The sequence below is a fragment of the Gopherus flavomarginatus genome, chromosome 6, assembly GCF_025201925.1.
Source record: "Gopherus flavomarginatus isolate rGopFla2 chromosome 6, rGopFla2.mat.asm, whole genome shotgun sequence".
In the NCBI taxonomy this organism is placed as follows: domain Eukaryota; kingdom Metazoa; phylum Chordata; order Testudines; family Testudinidae; genus Gopherus; species Gopherus flavomarginatus.
Genome location: NC_066622.1, coordinates 21,525,980 through 21,541,260, shown reverse-complemented (window position 1 = coordinate 21,541,260; position 15,281 = coordinate 21,525,980). Strand labels below are relative to the sequence as shown.

At 46.2% G+C, this 15,281-nt stretch overlaps 1 protein-coding gene across 7 annotated transcripts in view; it reads right to left on the bottom strand.

The window, feature by feature from the left end:
* SLC41A3 (solute carrier family 41 member 3) overlaps positions 1-15,281 on the bottom strand; it is a 40,895-nt gene that overhangs the window by 7,894 nt on the left and 17,720 nt on the right. For all 7 annotated transcript variants that reach the window (XM_050960565.1, XM_050960568.1, XM_050960566.1 and 4 more), the window contains 5 exons: positions 12,767-12,874; positions 11,192-11,263; positions 10,101-10,245; positions 4,420-4,566; positions 1,215-1,359 (listed from right to left, as the gene is read on the bottom strand). In XM_050960565.1, coding sequence (XP_050816522.1) covers positions 1,215-1,359; positions 4,420-4,566; positions 10,101-10,245; positions 11,192-11,263; positions 12,767-12,874 — 617 coding nt within the window. The remainder of the gene's footprint in view (positions 1-1,214; positions 1,360-4,419; positions 4,567-10,100; positions 10,246-11,191; positions 11,264-12,766; positions 12,875-15,281) is intronic.

Sequence of the window (15,281 nt, the reverse complement as noted above, 5' to 3'; positions counted from 1 at the left end):
TGCGAGGGGATATGCTTGCTCTATATAAATATATCAGGGGGGTTAACGTTAGGGAGGGAGAGGAATTATTTAAGTTTAGTACTAATGTAGGCACGAGGACGAATGGGTACAAACTGGATATTAGGAAGTTTAGACTTGAAATTAGACGAAGGTTTCTAACCATTAGGGGAGTGAAGTTCTGGAACAGCCTTCCGAGGGAAGTAGTGGGGGCAAAAGACTTATCTGGCTTTAAGACTAAGCTTGATAAGTATATGGAGGGGATGTTATGATAGGATAGTTTAATTTGGGCAATTGATTTGGATTATCACCAGATAAGTCTGCTCAATGGTCTGCGGGGAGATGTTGGATGGGATGTGAACTGAGTTACTGCAGAGAATTCCTTCTTGGGTGCTGGCTGGTGAGTCTTGCCCACATGCTCAGGGTTTAGCTGATCGCCATATTTGGGGTCGGGAAGGAATTTTCCTCCAGGGCGGATTGGCAGGGGCCCTGGAGGTTTTTCGCCTTCCCCTGCAGCGGGGGGCATGGGTCGCTTGCTGGTGGATTCTCTGCAGCTTGAGGTCTTCAAACTAATTTTGAGGATTTCAATAACTCAGTCCTGGGTTAGGGGTTGTTATAAAAGTGGATGGGTAGGGTTCTGTGGCCTGCCTTGTGCAGGAGGTCAGACTAGATGATCATATTGGTCCCTTCTGACCTATGAGTCTAACTGTTCTTTTTGTTCTCAGAGTAGCAGCCGTGTTAGTCTGTATCCGCAAAAAGAACAGGAATACTTGTGGCAAAGAAGTGGGCTGTAGCCCACGAAAGCTTATGCGCAAATAAATTTGTTAGTCTCTAAGGTGCCACAAGTACTCCTGTTCTTTTTGTTCTGTGTTAGTACAGCACCTAACATAATGGGGTCCTGAGCCATGACTGGCATTCCTAAGTGCTACCAAAATACCAACAATGACAGTTATACAGGCTGCATTTGACTATGCAGCAGATGTGTTTGTTTTATGGAAGACATTGGTCCAACAAAGTGCCTCTAACAATGACAGGTCTGGAGACCAGAGAATTTAAAACCATGCCACTATAAATTATCACTGGAATCTCAGACAGGCAGAATTTTTCTTTTTGGGGGGACACTGTCCTGGACCTTGGATTAGGTTGACTGTAATCCCTGAAAGGGAAAGAAAGATCTTCACAGGGTGGAGAGCGGAAAGGGTGGTTCCTAGGTTTACCTGCTGATGCTCATTGCAACAATCACCGGCTGCCATCCAGACTTCAGGACTTCAGCAATAGATGGACTTTGCTTGGCAATAGCAACCCAAAGAGGAATCATGATAACAAACACAGCACAGATCAGAGGTGAAAGGTATTTCACATCTGGCATGGAAAAGAAATTCAAAGTTATATGCGATTTACATGTCTCCAGCTCCTAAGATTGTAAAATCTGACTGGACACCACCATTACATTCTGACTGACTAAAAGAAAGGAAGCAGTGCTTGGGACTGAAGTCTTCATGTTTTCCCCCACCATACATAATTCACCTGTGAAACTCACCAGCACAGGTCAGTACAGAGGCCAAGAGATCAGGAGGATTTGAATCAAGTAAGGTAGCTAAATGAATCAGGATGTCCATGCCATTTCATTAGATTGGATAGAAATGTATATGGGATATAAACCCTTTTATTTCAGGGATAAGTCAACCACTAACTCACTGGGGCTAAGAAGAAACTATTCCTCTGGGCAAGTTATGCCATAAATAGATATGAGGCGGCATCTCACCCCTTCCTCTGAACCATCTGGCACTGGCTAGTGTTGATGCCAGGGCAGTAGACTAGTTGGACAACTACTGTTTTCTGATGCGCCACACATCAGACAGCTGAGGGGCAGGTTTTTACTTGCTGGTTTACATGCATTTCTATTAGCTACATTTCCCTTTGGCAGCAGCATAACCTTGAAACGATCTTCAGAAGCAAATGGTACTTAAAAAATGCTGCCCTACAAGAAAACAAACATGACTCAGCACCAGAAACACCTTCAAGCGATGGAGATTGTGCCAGGCCTTTTGATATGATAATAATTTGTCTACAGGGCTCTCCATCTGCTCTCTGTATTAAGTCCAAAGCTGAGCCTGCTGCAACACAATTTTTGCAGGTATTCCGATATATAAACCAAGCTTGATACGTGCATTTTTCCAAAGATATTGTCAGGGCCTTAGGTTAGAAATGTAAGGTAGGAGCATTAACCTTCATAGAGTAACATCTTATCATTATGAAAGTTTTTTTCCACAGGGAGGTACTTACCATTGTGCACTTCACCCACCACTGAAATGCAGCCTCTGCTGGGGTGCAAATGGCAGCTGTTTAACAATGCACAGCACCTCCTCAAGCCAGCCAGGGCAGGAAGCAAAGACGCACGATGGGACACCCAACAGAGTCAGGTGCTCAATATCCCCTTGCTCTTTTGGGCATTTGGCAATTAGCTTATTTTTAAACCCCACAAACACAGGCTGTTCACATCTATAACGTACGATCCAATGCCCACTGTAACGATTCCCTTTAGAATCTGTGTGTCAGGCCTTTGGAACCAGTTCTGACACCCTTCCTCAGGAGTAGTATCTTACTCGGTAAGCAGTCCACTGCTTATTACTTGTTGAGTGAAATACTACTCAGTGCAAGGAAGGATGGTGTAATCGGCCCCTAAGTATTAAGAACTGGAAGGAGACATGCTGATTTTAAGATTATAAAATACTCTACTGGAACGAGAGCATTATACCTCAGGGGGAAAATGTAACTTTCAAAGGCATGTAACATTCTGGGCCTTCTAGGACTCATCAATATCCTTAAGGGGAATATATTTCTCTGTGATCAAGGCAGGGTCACATGCCCTGTCTCACTTCCCTCTCACCTCCATTGAAATACAGAAGACTCTGGAAACCTGGGAATTATGAAAACCCACCAATTGGGTGATGTCACATTACTGACTGACGCAATGTAACCAATCCCCTTCCAGAGCACGGCTGAATAAAACTCCACCAGAATTTATGTCCTCTCCAGCCAGACTACTTGGCTGCAATGATAGTCTCCTAAATTAACGGCTGCTCATTACTGTATTTGTACACTATGGTATATGTTATCACCTTATTCCATAATGCAGTCCCGGAGAGATATTACTGGAGATGGAGCTGCTGAAGGCCACGCCCTTTTTGTGTAGGCAGATGCCACGGCATCTTGGGAAACTGCATACTGAATGAATACATTTCTGAAGTATAGGAGAACTAGAACGAAATGACTATTGGACCTTCCCCAACCTCTTTCTCTCTGGGATATGCATTCAATTGTTCCCCTATTTGTAGGCATGTGGAATAAGTTACTGTAACAGGAAACAGCTGTCTCACTCACCATTTCTGCTCTCAGTTTTCAGTGAAACTTTGGGTTTAGTTGTTACCAACTTTTTATTTTTTAAAAGAGCCTCAACAGATTAAAAAAAAAACACACACACACACAACTCTGAACCTTTTCTCTTTCTAGGTCAGGCCCATGGTACTTTGCTTAGCAATTTTCAAACATCAATTAAAGCATAAATCATATTTCTCCCTTGCTCTAAAAACGTACTGTACATTTTCCAGGCTCATAGAGGAGAAGTAGTTCAGGTGCCAATTTTTTTAGCCAATTTGTCGCCTCTAGGATTGTGTCTACACAGCAAAGAAAAACCTGTGGCTTGCCTGGGCCAGCCGACTCAGGCTTGCAGGGCTCAGGCTGTGGGGCTGTTTCATTGCTGTGTACACTCCCTCCCACCTTGCAGGGTCCTAGAGCCTGGGCAAGCCAGACATTTACACAGCAGTGAAACAGCCACGCAGCCTGAGCCCCATGAGCCCGAGTCAGCAAGCATGGATCAGCCATGGGCGTCTGCTGCTGTGTAGACATACCCCCAGGGCATGGTTAACACAGCAGTCACAGCACCAGCCTAGAGTGAGTCTCTTTGGAGAATATACTCTCTTCCCCATTGCAAGATGATAATAATGCTTTGGGCTCCCACAGGATCTGAGACATCAGCTAAGCCTCACAATAATTTTATGAGGTGGGGAGCATTATTATTCCCATTTATACGTGGGGGTGCAAAGGCAAAAGAGAGCATAAGTGACTTGGCCAGTGTTGCAGTGAGTTAGTGACAGAATTCCAGTCTTCTGCTCTAACCACATTATCCACTGAATGGCCCCAAACCCTTACAATAAACCGGACAGTCATAGGACTTACCTACAAAGCCTTTTCCATCTCTACCTCCATGGCCTACGAGACCACTCCCTGTTGTAATGCTGTGTCCAGTCTAGCTTTAACATTCCCAGGAATGTGGACGCTTCCCTCCTCCAACTGAACAGCACTCCCTATCAGGAGGCTTCCCTGAGAGCTGAGCCGCAGGGCCTCTGCTATGTACCTTACCTATGTATTTAAAGAGGGTGCTGCTGATTCCTGCTAGCAGAGAAAGGGTTATCAAATCTCCAAGGCTCGCTGCTATGGGAGTGGCGACGTTGTCTGGGTTTATCCCCACCTTCCTCGCACCGATGATCACACCAATCATCACCAGACCTAGGGGAGACACAGACCTGGGGTTCAGACTCAGAGGATGATGCTGTTTTTGGTGTTGGCACCACTGCTCCACACTGTGCCAAGGGCTACCCTGGTTCTGGGATGGCCCATGGTGGCTTTGCCCATACTTGGATGCTGCACCAAGTGGAGTTTGGTCACCCTCAGGAAATGGGCCCAGTGTTCTCCTTGTTCTGAAGAACACAGCTCTTCCACGGGCCCATACACAACAAAGCAAACACCACAGCTCAGTGCAGATACCACTGAATGGCCCAAATGTAGATGCTTTCATCCCTGTCAGAGAGTCTCTACTGGCTTGAAGTGGGATCGGGAACAAAGCACATTAATAGATATGCACACAGTGAGTACCCAAGACCAGGCAGCAGAAGCAGGGGACTAGAGTGGTGCCATTCTCTGGGGTCACATCTAGATTCCACAGCACAAAGGCATTTTCCAGAACAGTATTCAGTATTATTCAGATTTTTTTTACTTGCTTTTAAATCCCAAGTGGCATGGGGCTGCCAGTGCAGGTCGTAACTAAGCTCCATGTCCCCAGCGTAAGGGTCTTGGCTGGGTATCCATCTCCCCCAGCGATCCCTGGCTGCCAGAACAGTCACTTGGGGACCACAGCTCTCTGGGCTGCTCTAATTTACAATGGGCCTGGAAGCTGGGCAGCTTCAGGATCAAGGGGGTATAAAAGCAGCTCCTAGCCACGAACACGCCTCCATCCTGAGGTGTGCTAGGCAAAGTTCAGGATCTGGGGCACAGTCTCCGGCTGGTTAGCGAGGGTGGAATTTTGATATAATATCAATTTTAATGAATTTTAATATAAGCCGGTGAGATCAAGGCTAAACGCCAAAGGCCGGGTGAGAGTCAGACTGAGAGAACAAGAGAGCGACCTGCTCCAGCAGCCCAAACCAGAATAGAGTGTGTCCCTGCCTGCAGGTATATGGGATCTTGGGGAGCAATTACCACACAGGTGGGGTGCAAAATAAACTTTATTAAGAAAATGCAAAAACAGGGAAAATTTAATAGTGAGGGGTATGGGGTTTGTTAAGGTAGGCAATTGGGGAGGGAGTTCTTTTAGTATAGTATAGGGGGTTTCAATAGTGGGGTACAATACAGTTGGTAACCAACTAACACTGAAGTATAAATGTAACAGGTAGCTAACAATTTCTAGGTAAAGGGTGTGTCACAGCAGCATATAACCAACTAACAGTTATGGGTAAAATGTGTTAAATAACCAACAACTCTAGGTAAAAATGTGTCACAGTGGTGTAAATATAAAATGTGAGGTGTGTGAGAGAGAAAAAGGGTAACCAATGGGGTTTTATGCTAGACTTCAGTAATACAATTGAGGTTTGGCAGCAGTAGGAGCGGGGTGAACACGTGGGGGAAGGGATTAAAAGAGAGAGAGAGAGAGAGAGAGAGACAGAAAGGCAGTGGTAGAGGAATGAGGTTAGGGGATGGGGGAAGAGGAGCACGTGGTGGAGCAGAAACCAAAGATAGAGGCGCTACAGAGGGAGATTTAAACTCAGGGAGACACAGAGAGCAGACAGGCTGCAAGTTTAAACAGCAGAGAGACTGCAATGAGTGACTGGGGAGCTCGGGGGGGGGGATTGGGGCAGTGGGAAGACAAATTCAAATAGTAAAAACCTTATCTATCCCCTAACTTAATCAAACTTATATAAAATGACAAGCAGCTACAGAATACAACCAGGCAATGATTTTCTAAACTTATCTTAACCAACAATTAGGCAACACAACAAATATCACAGAAACTTACAAGCTCTACAATCTTAACAAACTATGACTTATTAAATTAAAAAAAAAAAAAAAAAAAAAAAACAAGACCTATGGTGCACCTTATGCTATGGGGAGGTTACAGAGGGCAGAGTGGTATGTATCCAGGACCCAGCTCCCAAGGAAGCCAAGGGATGGTGGCTACAGCGGTGGATACAGCTGAAAGCAGAGAGCCCCAAGGCAAAGCCCAGCAGTGGCAAAGAGCCCTGTAGTTTAAGAGAGGTTTTAAGACACAGACCAAGGTTTAGCTTGAGTTTGTGTGCTGGGGAAACAGAGCCAGCAGCTAAAATAATAAAATAAAAGTATAGAAAGTTTTACAGAGGGATTCTTACCAGTCCCCAAGGCAGCAGCAAAGGCAGAAGGAGCAGCAACATCAGAAGAGGCAAGGAGGGTTCGGTACAGTCTCAATAATCAGGAGATCTCTCAGGTAGCAATTCGTTCTTCGTGGAGGGGGTTTCAAAAACGGGGGTACGCTCAAAAATAAAACGAGAGCGGAGAAAGGACCCCCCAGAACCCCTGGCTGATCAGACCAGGCAGCAATGCAGGAACCTTTCTGAGGTGTGTTTCAAAAATGTCTGGTTTTAAAGGCAAACTTGGGCAGTTTCCCACCAGTAATCCTGATAGGCTCCCTCTGTCACAGGGGAGGGGGCACAGGGGAAAAACTGAAGGTAAGCCCAGAGACATGCCTGGACATAGTCCTGTGCAATAGGTGACTCAAGAGCACATGAGACTATGACTCATGCCCAGGATCTTAAAACCACAATAGGCCTTGCAGCTCTGGACATTGCCTACCCTACACCAAGCCCAGGTTCAACGAGGTGATAACAGGACTAACCCTTTGAAAAGGGCAGTGGTCCCACTTAGCATGCAGCACAAGTGGCCATCCCTTTGAGAAGGGCAATGGCTCTTGTTAAACAACTTAAGGGGCCCTCCCTTTGAGAAGGGCAGTGGCCCTGGTAAACAACTTAACAGCCAGGGAAGGGCGGCCACAGGAGAACAGAAAACAAAATGGAGTCTGGGGAAACAAAATGGAATAGGGGAATAGCTGTAACGGACAGAGTGAAGCAAAACGCCTTGGAGAGTCACAGCAGCAACAATAGCTCATTTCGCTTTACTTGAGAAAACGAGATCTTGGCAGAGATCAGTCAAAACTCTTATCTGTGGGCAAGTCAACTGACAGACACATCTACCAGCCTGACTCCAGTGCTTTGTGACTGTTTAGGGCAGTAGCTGATCTCCAGCCTCCAAAACAAGCCCAGATGAAATGTCCTGAGCGCCTCCCATGTCATTCTGCCCTCTGCCACTGCCCCCAGGCACCAGGCTGACCACTGATGGTATGGCGCTGAGGACGCAGGCCAGGAAAGGATAGCACACTCTGGCTCAGAAACCTGTGTCTGCTCACAAAGGCCTGGGAGTGCTGAGTCTCCACACATGTCTGGAACATACTCCACTTTTCTGAACACCAAACCTCCAGAGAACAACTCACACACATGCATGTGCTAGCCCCTCCCCTCTAACACACACACACAATGCTTCCCCCCCAAAAAGCACACACACTATACCTTCCCCCCCAGGACAACAAATCACCTGGCTCCACATACAAACACGACCTGCTTCCTTAAGCGCACAACAGCGACCTGTCACCGTAGCTAGAAAAGACCCTAACATTAGCTCAAGGTATGTCAGCAAATCCTTCCTTTTTACATCCAGTCAGATCTTTGGGGGAAACAGAGGTTAATAAAAGCTGTGAGGTTTTTTAAAAACTTCTGAGATCTTGTCTAGTGCTCCTCAGCACAAGCACCTCCATTGTTCTTGGACTCTGGCCTGGGTACATCCATATTCTTGGACTTGTCCTCTTTTTCTTAGAAGACTCCATGTGTGCAGGGCTGCTGCATAGGGTTGCCAATTTTAGTTGGACGTATTCCTGGAGGTTTCATCACATGGCAATCTTTAATTAATTAAAGACTAGTCTTTAATTCCTGGAGTCTCCAGGACAATCCTGATGGGTTGGTAACCCTAGATACACAGCACATTGCAGCCCACTCACTCACTGATAAGGATGTCATGGTGCCCTCTTGTGGCAGACATGTGAATTCCTACTCTTCCCTTTAAACAGACCCTCCTTACAATGACATCATTGTGGAATGGCCTGCCAAGAACTCAGCTCTGATTATCTTCATCTCACAGAGAGGGCCAAGAAGATAGAGAAGTGAAGTGATTTGTCCAAGTTCAAAAAGTGAGTCAGAGATGCAGCCAGGAATAACACTCAAGAGAGCTGACTCCCAGCCCCAAGCTTTAAACACTCTATCACACTAATCTACCCATGACCTTCCATGAGGAAAGGGACAGCGCTGACAGCCATTCCCCATCACTTGTCAAAAGCATACCACGTTTCCCTAGATCGGCATGCTCCTAGAGAGAAGTGTGTGTGAGAGAGATGCTGTCAAAGAGCAGTGTGTATATGCGTGCAGTACTCTTTATACTTCAGAGAACGCAGGGCATTTTGCACCGTGTGGTACCAATTTTACCACACGTCCTGGCAGCAAGGTGATTACAACACCCACTCTGCACTCAGTCATTACTCACACTCAGTCCCAAGTGTTACAGGCTGTCTTACTGCAAGGTGGAGCACCCAGAGCTTTTGGATGGCCACTTTAATGTATCCATCAGTGAATTGCATTACTGATTGGCTGGAATGCTGGGCTTTGGATCTGCTCAAAGATCTTCCCTGGGGTCTTCAAAATGATACGTGATTGGCCACCAGGGAGAGACAGGAAGGGACTCCTCTGAAGGATGGTGCTTTTAACGTAGAGCACCCCCTTGGTGCTGCCCTGCAGTGAGAGTGAGCCCTAACTGGTCTGAAGAGAATCCCAGTGGGGGAGGAGTGTCTGAACTTTCAGAGCACTGAGAACACAATGAATTTCTTTCCTTTCTTTAAAAAAAAAGTGTGCGAGTTTAGAGTGGATGGATGGTGCCAGATATCTGAGGACTGGCTCTGGGGGCAGAGCAAATGAATGGCCCACCCTTTGGATGCAGTAGAGGCCACACAACCCAGAAATCAACAGATCATGGGGGACAAAAATGAACGAACAGGGACAGGGTGCAGGACACAGGCACTGGGATTTTAAGGGACATGGAGAGGAGGAGCACAGACAACACCTGCAGCTTGAAGAAGGCATTCAAGGAGTCAGTAGACACCACCCATGAGAATTCTGCGCAGATGTGAACATGAATGAAGAACCCAAAAAAGGCCCCAAGTCACAGCAAATCCTCATATCCAATGTCCTTCTCTTGGACTGATGGATGGCACCACCTTGGCCAGTGCCAGGAGGAGGCTAAGGAGGAGGTTTTTGGACTTTCCCTGGAGACTGAAGTCTTCTCTCCACGGCACAGGTACAGCGTGGATGAAGCAGGGCAAGCTGCCCCCATCACACCAGCATGCCTCGTCCCCTAACTAGGGGTGTGAGGGGAGTGCTCTCTCTACAGTGCATTCAGCCCTTGGCCACCCTAGGTGTCAGTTTGTGGTGGTGATTTCAATAATCCGGTAATGTTTCGGGGATGTGGCTACCTGTCCACTGGAAGTTTCACCAAGACCTCAAAATCATTTCATGTCAGTTACTGAACATTGTCCCAGATGGGAAAGGAGCAAACAGTTCATGGAGAGCAGGTGTGCATGGAAAGGGTGGTTTCTTATGTCTTAAGTTACCGGGTGTGGTGGGGTTAACAAGACTCACCTAGGGAGAGTGCAGCTATGAATGCTGTAGTCACGCTGCTCGCACAGAGCACTGCAGCCTGATTCAGCTCCACGTGCCCCTTTGAGATTGCTCCCAGGATGACAGCAGCTATGGCAGCCAGCAGCCCCACTACAGTGGCCTGTACCTGTTGGGCAAAAATCAGCTGGTAGGCAGTGTTCCATGTTGGGTCAGTGACCCCAAACACATACACAGGAGACTGCGATCCCATTCATCACCACCAGCATGGCACTAATAAGACGTGGGGATCATTCCACGCCCCCATTCAGGAAACTGCACCCCTGAAAGCCAAACTCCAGCTGATTTCCTCTAAGAGAAAATTCCAATTCCATGAGAACATTCACTAGAGAATGTAATGAGCTGGGTAGAGTGGATGTGCTCCATTGCCCTCTACTGGATCCACAGTGTGTCATATGCCTTATATTGTTAATGCAGATTCTCCTTTAGATTAAGTAAAAAGAGCCTGTGCTTTTGAAGCAGGAGGCTTTGAGTTCTGTCCCTGCTGTTGCAATGAAGTTTTGGGTAGGTAGCATAATTATGAAGTGATAGGTGACCCCAGATTTGTTAACGATACTTAGGGGCCCTCCTGTAAAGGCTCCATGGGATGCAGGTTCAGAAATCCCAGCCGAGCATTTCAAACCCTTACAGAGGCCTGAAAAGTCCAGATGTCAGTACAGCAGGAGGTGTTTACCCATCAGCTGTGGGATATCCTGGCTCACCAAAATGTGGAATCCCCATCTGCAGAAGTGGTGCTGATTGCTGTGAGAGGAGATGAGGAAGGGTTGCAGAGGCATGGTGTAGTACAAATGCCACCAGCACAGAAGCACATCCCCCGATACCACCACCACATGCAACCTCTAGGTTAACTGCTGGATTTTAACATATCACTCCCAGAATCAATAGGTTTTTCATAGGGACAGATTCCGTGCCACTAACAATAAATTTCTGACACAGCCGGCAGGAGACGTGAGCTCCACACTACACCTCAGTACGAATTCCCGAGATTGAACAGCCTGAGAGGGCAGTTTAGCAAAAGAAAGGAGCCTTTTCCAGCTCCAGCTGGAGATGCTAACCTGAATCAGGGCTAAATTGCAGGTGGCCATTTTCCACTGTTCCTGGGTATCATCCATCTGTCCAGTGTTAGCCTGGAAATCAAGAGAGAAAGTGAAAGGCCTGATGCTCCTGTGGCACTGGCAGCAAGAGGGTTTCACGTGGACCCTCCAGCAGAGAGCATGATGACAGATGCTAGCCAGTGTCCCCAGTCTTCCTCACTTCCCCCTTTCTCATTAATGAGAATCCCCCTGCCCTAGCCTCTGAAGGGCACCAGAGTTCAGCTCTTGTCTCTTGCAGTGAGGGTAGGATATCAGCAGACATGCTGCGCCAGACTTTCAAAGGCAGGTACCTGAGCTGCGTGCACCGTGTCTGCAGGAGCCGATCCCACGTGTGCATGCCCACCTAGTGCCAACATCCCAGTGCAAGATCTGCAGGCGCTACAGATGAGCGTGCAAATTCCAAGCTCGCAGCTCAGGTGCCTGCCTTTAAAACGCTGATGTACAGCGTCAGGAGCCCAGGGCTGCCAAGGGACGGGAATATGTTCAGAAAAGCCCCATGGTTTAGCCACTTCTTTCAGATACCGGAGGCTGACTGTGGCCTTTGACAGAGCCCATAACTGTCTGGGACCATCTCTACTGGTGCTGCTGATGGAAACCACTGGGGTGATGGTGCTGTGCAAACTGAAGAGAAATGACACAATTAAAAAAACCAAACAAACTCAGCCTTCTTCCCACAAGGGAAAAAACACCCTTCAGAATAAGGTGGAAGGAATGGGCTACAGATGCCAAATAGTCTCTTCCATTCTCAGGCTACTCAGATTCCAGTTCAACCCACGTCAGACTCAGAGCACAGCTGGGCCATTTTTTTACTATTTATTCCTTACAAGCAGTTTTGTGGCCTGGCCTGTTTCAGGGGCATCCCCCAAAGCAACAAAAGAGCTCCCAAAGGACAGGTCACGCTGCTGCCAGAGGGGCTAGATCATGCAATGAGTTGCAGAAGCTACTGAAGGTCCCAAGAAGTCTTGGGGTGGGGGTGGGGGACTTAGGAACATTCACGCGCTGGTCTGCTGGGACAGCTCACTGCCAGGGATGGGAAGAAAAGCTTCGGTATCCATAACAGTCAGCGGCCATAGTGAGGGACATCTCAGTAGTGCAGCTCACAGCTCACCACTGGTGGCCACTTTGCGTACAGCCAATGTTCTCTTTGGTCTCTCTCAATTTTTGCAACACCTTCCAACACTGGCAACTGGACATATATGGATGAATAATCCTTTAAGAGCCAACCAGCTGCAGAATCAGGGCACAAACCTTATTTAACATTCGCTCATACCTGAAAAAAACTTGTTTCAGCTTAGCAGGGAAGGGGTCTCTGTTTCACACACACACACAGAGAAGAGGATGGGGTCTTTGTTTCTCTTTCTTGGTCAGTCACTCACACACACACACACACACACACACACACACACACACACACACACACACACACACACACACACACACACACACACACACACACGAAAGTAGGACCCTATCGGTCAAAGGATTCCTTCCTGCTCAACTCCGCGCCCTCACACCCGCCCCAAGCGTAACACTTACAGCAGTAGAGAGTCTGGATGCCAGGGTCATTTCAAGATTACCCTTCAAGCCAACCAGGGCAGGAACCAAGATAAAAACTTCTGTAATTGTCCGAAACACATCCCAGTGCTAAAAAGGAAGGCAACATGAAGAACATCAACCTCATCTAACACCATTCTGCCTACTCCTTGTTTTGACCAGATATGGGTTCCCCTCCCCCGACTTCCTGTCCTAAAACATAGGGCATGCACTGTGAACAACTGGCATGCTCCAACCGCAGAGGCAGCTATAATTTGATGGTGGGTGAAACAATTTTTGAGTTTACAAGTGTTCTCTGACCTCTTGGGCAGATAGCCATTAATAATCTCTTATATTTATGTAGTACCTATTATCATCCAGTGTCACAACAGTCAAAACAAAGAGAGATTTTGAACAGAGTATAAAAAATACTTGTGCCTTAGGGCTTAAGACAATCTCTATCTATTAGGAATTAGTGTGACACCTTTCTGGAAGCATCTTCCCACTCTGGGTTTCTGGAGACTGAACTCGATGGACTGCAGGTCTAATCCAGTATGGCAATCCCTATATTCCGATGATTGCCTTGGAGTTGAGTTACATGAAGCTGATGTTTCAAACTGTGATGTTCTATACGATCTGAAATCTTAAGTACAGTAGAACCTCAGAGTTACGAACACCAGTATTTCGAACTGACCAGTCAACAACACACTGCATTTGTAACCAGAAGTATGCAATCAGGCAGTAGCAGAGACAAGAAAGAAAGAAAGAAGCAGATACAGTACTCTGTTAAATGTAAAGTACTAAAAAAAAATAAAAGAGAAAGCAGTATTTTTCTTCTGCATAGTAAAATTTCAAAGCTGTATTAAGTCAATATTCAGTTGTAAACTTTTAAAAAGAACAACCAGAATGTTTTGTTTTGTTCAGAGTTACGAACAGCCTCCATTCCCGAGGTGTTCATAACTCTGAGATTCTACTGTGGCTTCAGTGACTAATGCAGAAATACTGTGTGACTTATTTGAATATACTGCATGGTACCTTCAAAGATAACGTCTGGCCATGCACTGAACTACTGTATATTCAGTAGGTAAGGAGTCATGCTATACCCAGAGGAGATCCTAGCAGAGAGAAATGACACACCAGACAAGCTTATCAGAAGTTTCTGAAGTCTGCAGAGCTATTCTGAAACTGATCCCAGCGCTGCAGCAAGACCCCTTGTCAATTACTGTGGAAAATTTGATTCTGGGATAAACTGTGAGGTGGACTATCGAAGTGCCTCCTAACGTCGCTTCCAAGTGCACTGTTGCCCAATGGAGCCAGTTAGAAATACAAGGATCAAATTTACTCCTGGCATAAGTGAATGTATCTCCCACTGACACCATTGTACGGACGTCAGTGGCCTGGCATCTCAGCAGACGTTAATCCAGCTGAAGACACTGGGTGCTGCAGGTGTTCAGCATCTTGGAAAAATGAGGCCACAGACAGACCTAATTTAATAAACACCCACAAGTGAGGAAGTGGTGGGCAAAACATTGCTTCTGATTCTTCTGCAGTGACGACCTGGAAAAATAAGCTACAGGATGTTAAGAGCTAACATGAGAGGGGAAAGGCGTACTAGTCATACTACCTGAAAGTCTTTAACTTTTGTTTGATTTTGTCAATACCTAACTCAAACACTTGGAACACTTTTGGGAAAAAAAAGATCTTTGTTAATTAAAGAGGTGGAGGGATGTTTGAATCTTTAAGAGCTAAGAAAGCTTCCCTCCAGTACACATTTGATCCTTCTAGTGAGTTTTCCAGAAAAAACATGAAGACCAGACTTGATCTTCTTACTGTAAAGAAAACAAACAAAACAAACAAAAAAAACAGGAATAACTTTACCTCCCGCCCTCCTCCCTCCCCCAAGTTTCCAGGTTTTATACATAAAAAGAAGCCAAAAAAGGACAGAAACACAAGAGTTTAATTTCTTTTGCAGGCCAACTTTAAGGAGCATGGTTTTGTCATACCAATACGTTCTTGAGTTTCCACTGTATTCTTCAAATTCCTGTATGGATCTTGCAGGCTTCAAGCCACAGCAGGCTAAGTTAATGGAGTGCCTTGTATGATTGGCAATGCTTCGTTTTACATATTGTATCTTTTATATGAATTACTTTGTGGGTCCACGGACAATTAATTAAAAATGAAAAAAAGGTCACTTCATTTTCCCCCCATTAGAGAATCTCGTTGATAACATGCCAGGAATCCAAGGGCAGTATTAATGATTATTATTTGTACTGCAGTAGTGCCTGGAGCCCCATCCTGGGCTAGCCCCCCTTGTGCAGGTTGCTGTATAACCTGAACAAAGAGTTTACGATCTAAACTGAATGAAACACTGTCATAAACAGATGGTAAAGGGTTAATGTCTCTTGTACCTGTAAAGGGTTAACAAGCTCAGTAAACCTGGCTGACACCTGACCAAAGAACCAATCGAGAGACAAGATACTTCCAAATCTGGGTGGAGGGAAGTTTTTGTTTTGTGCTG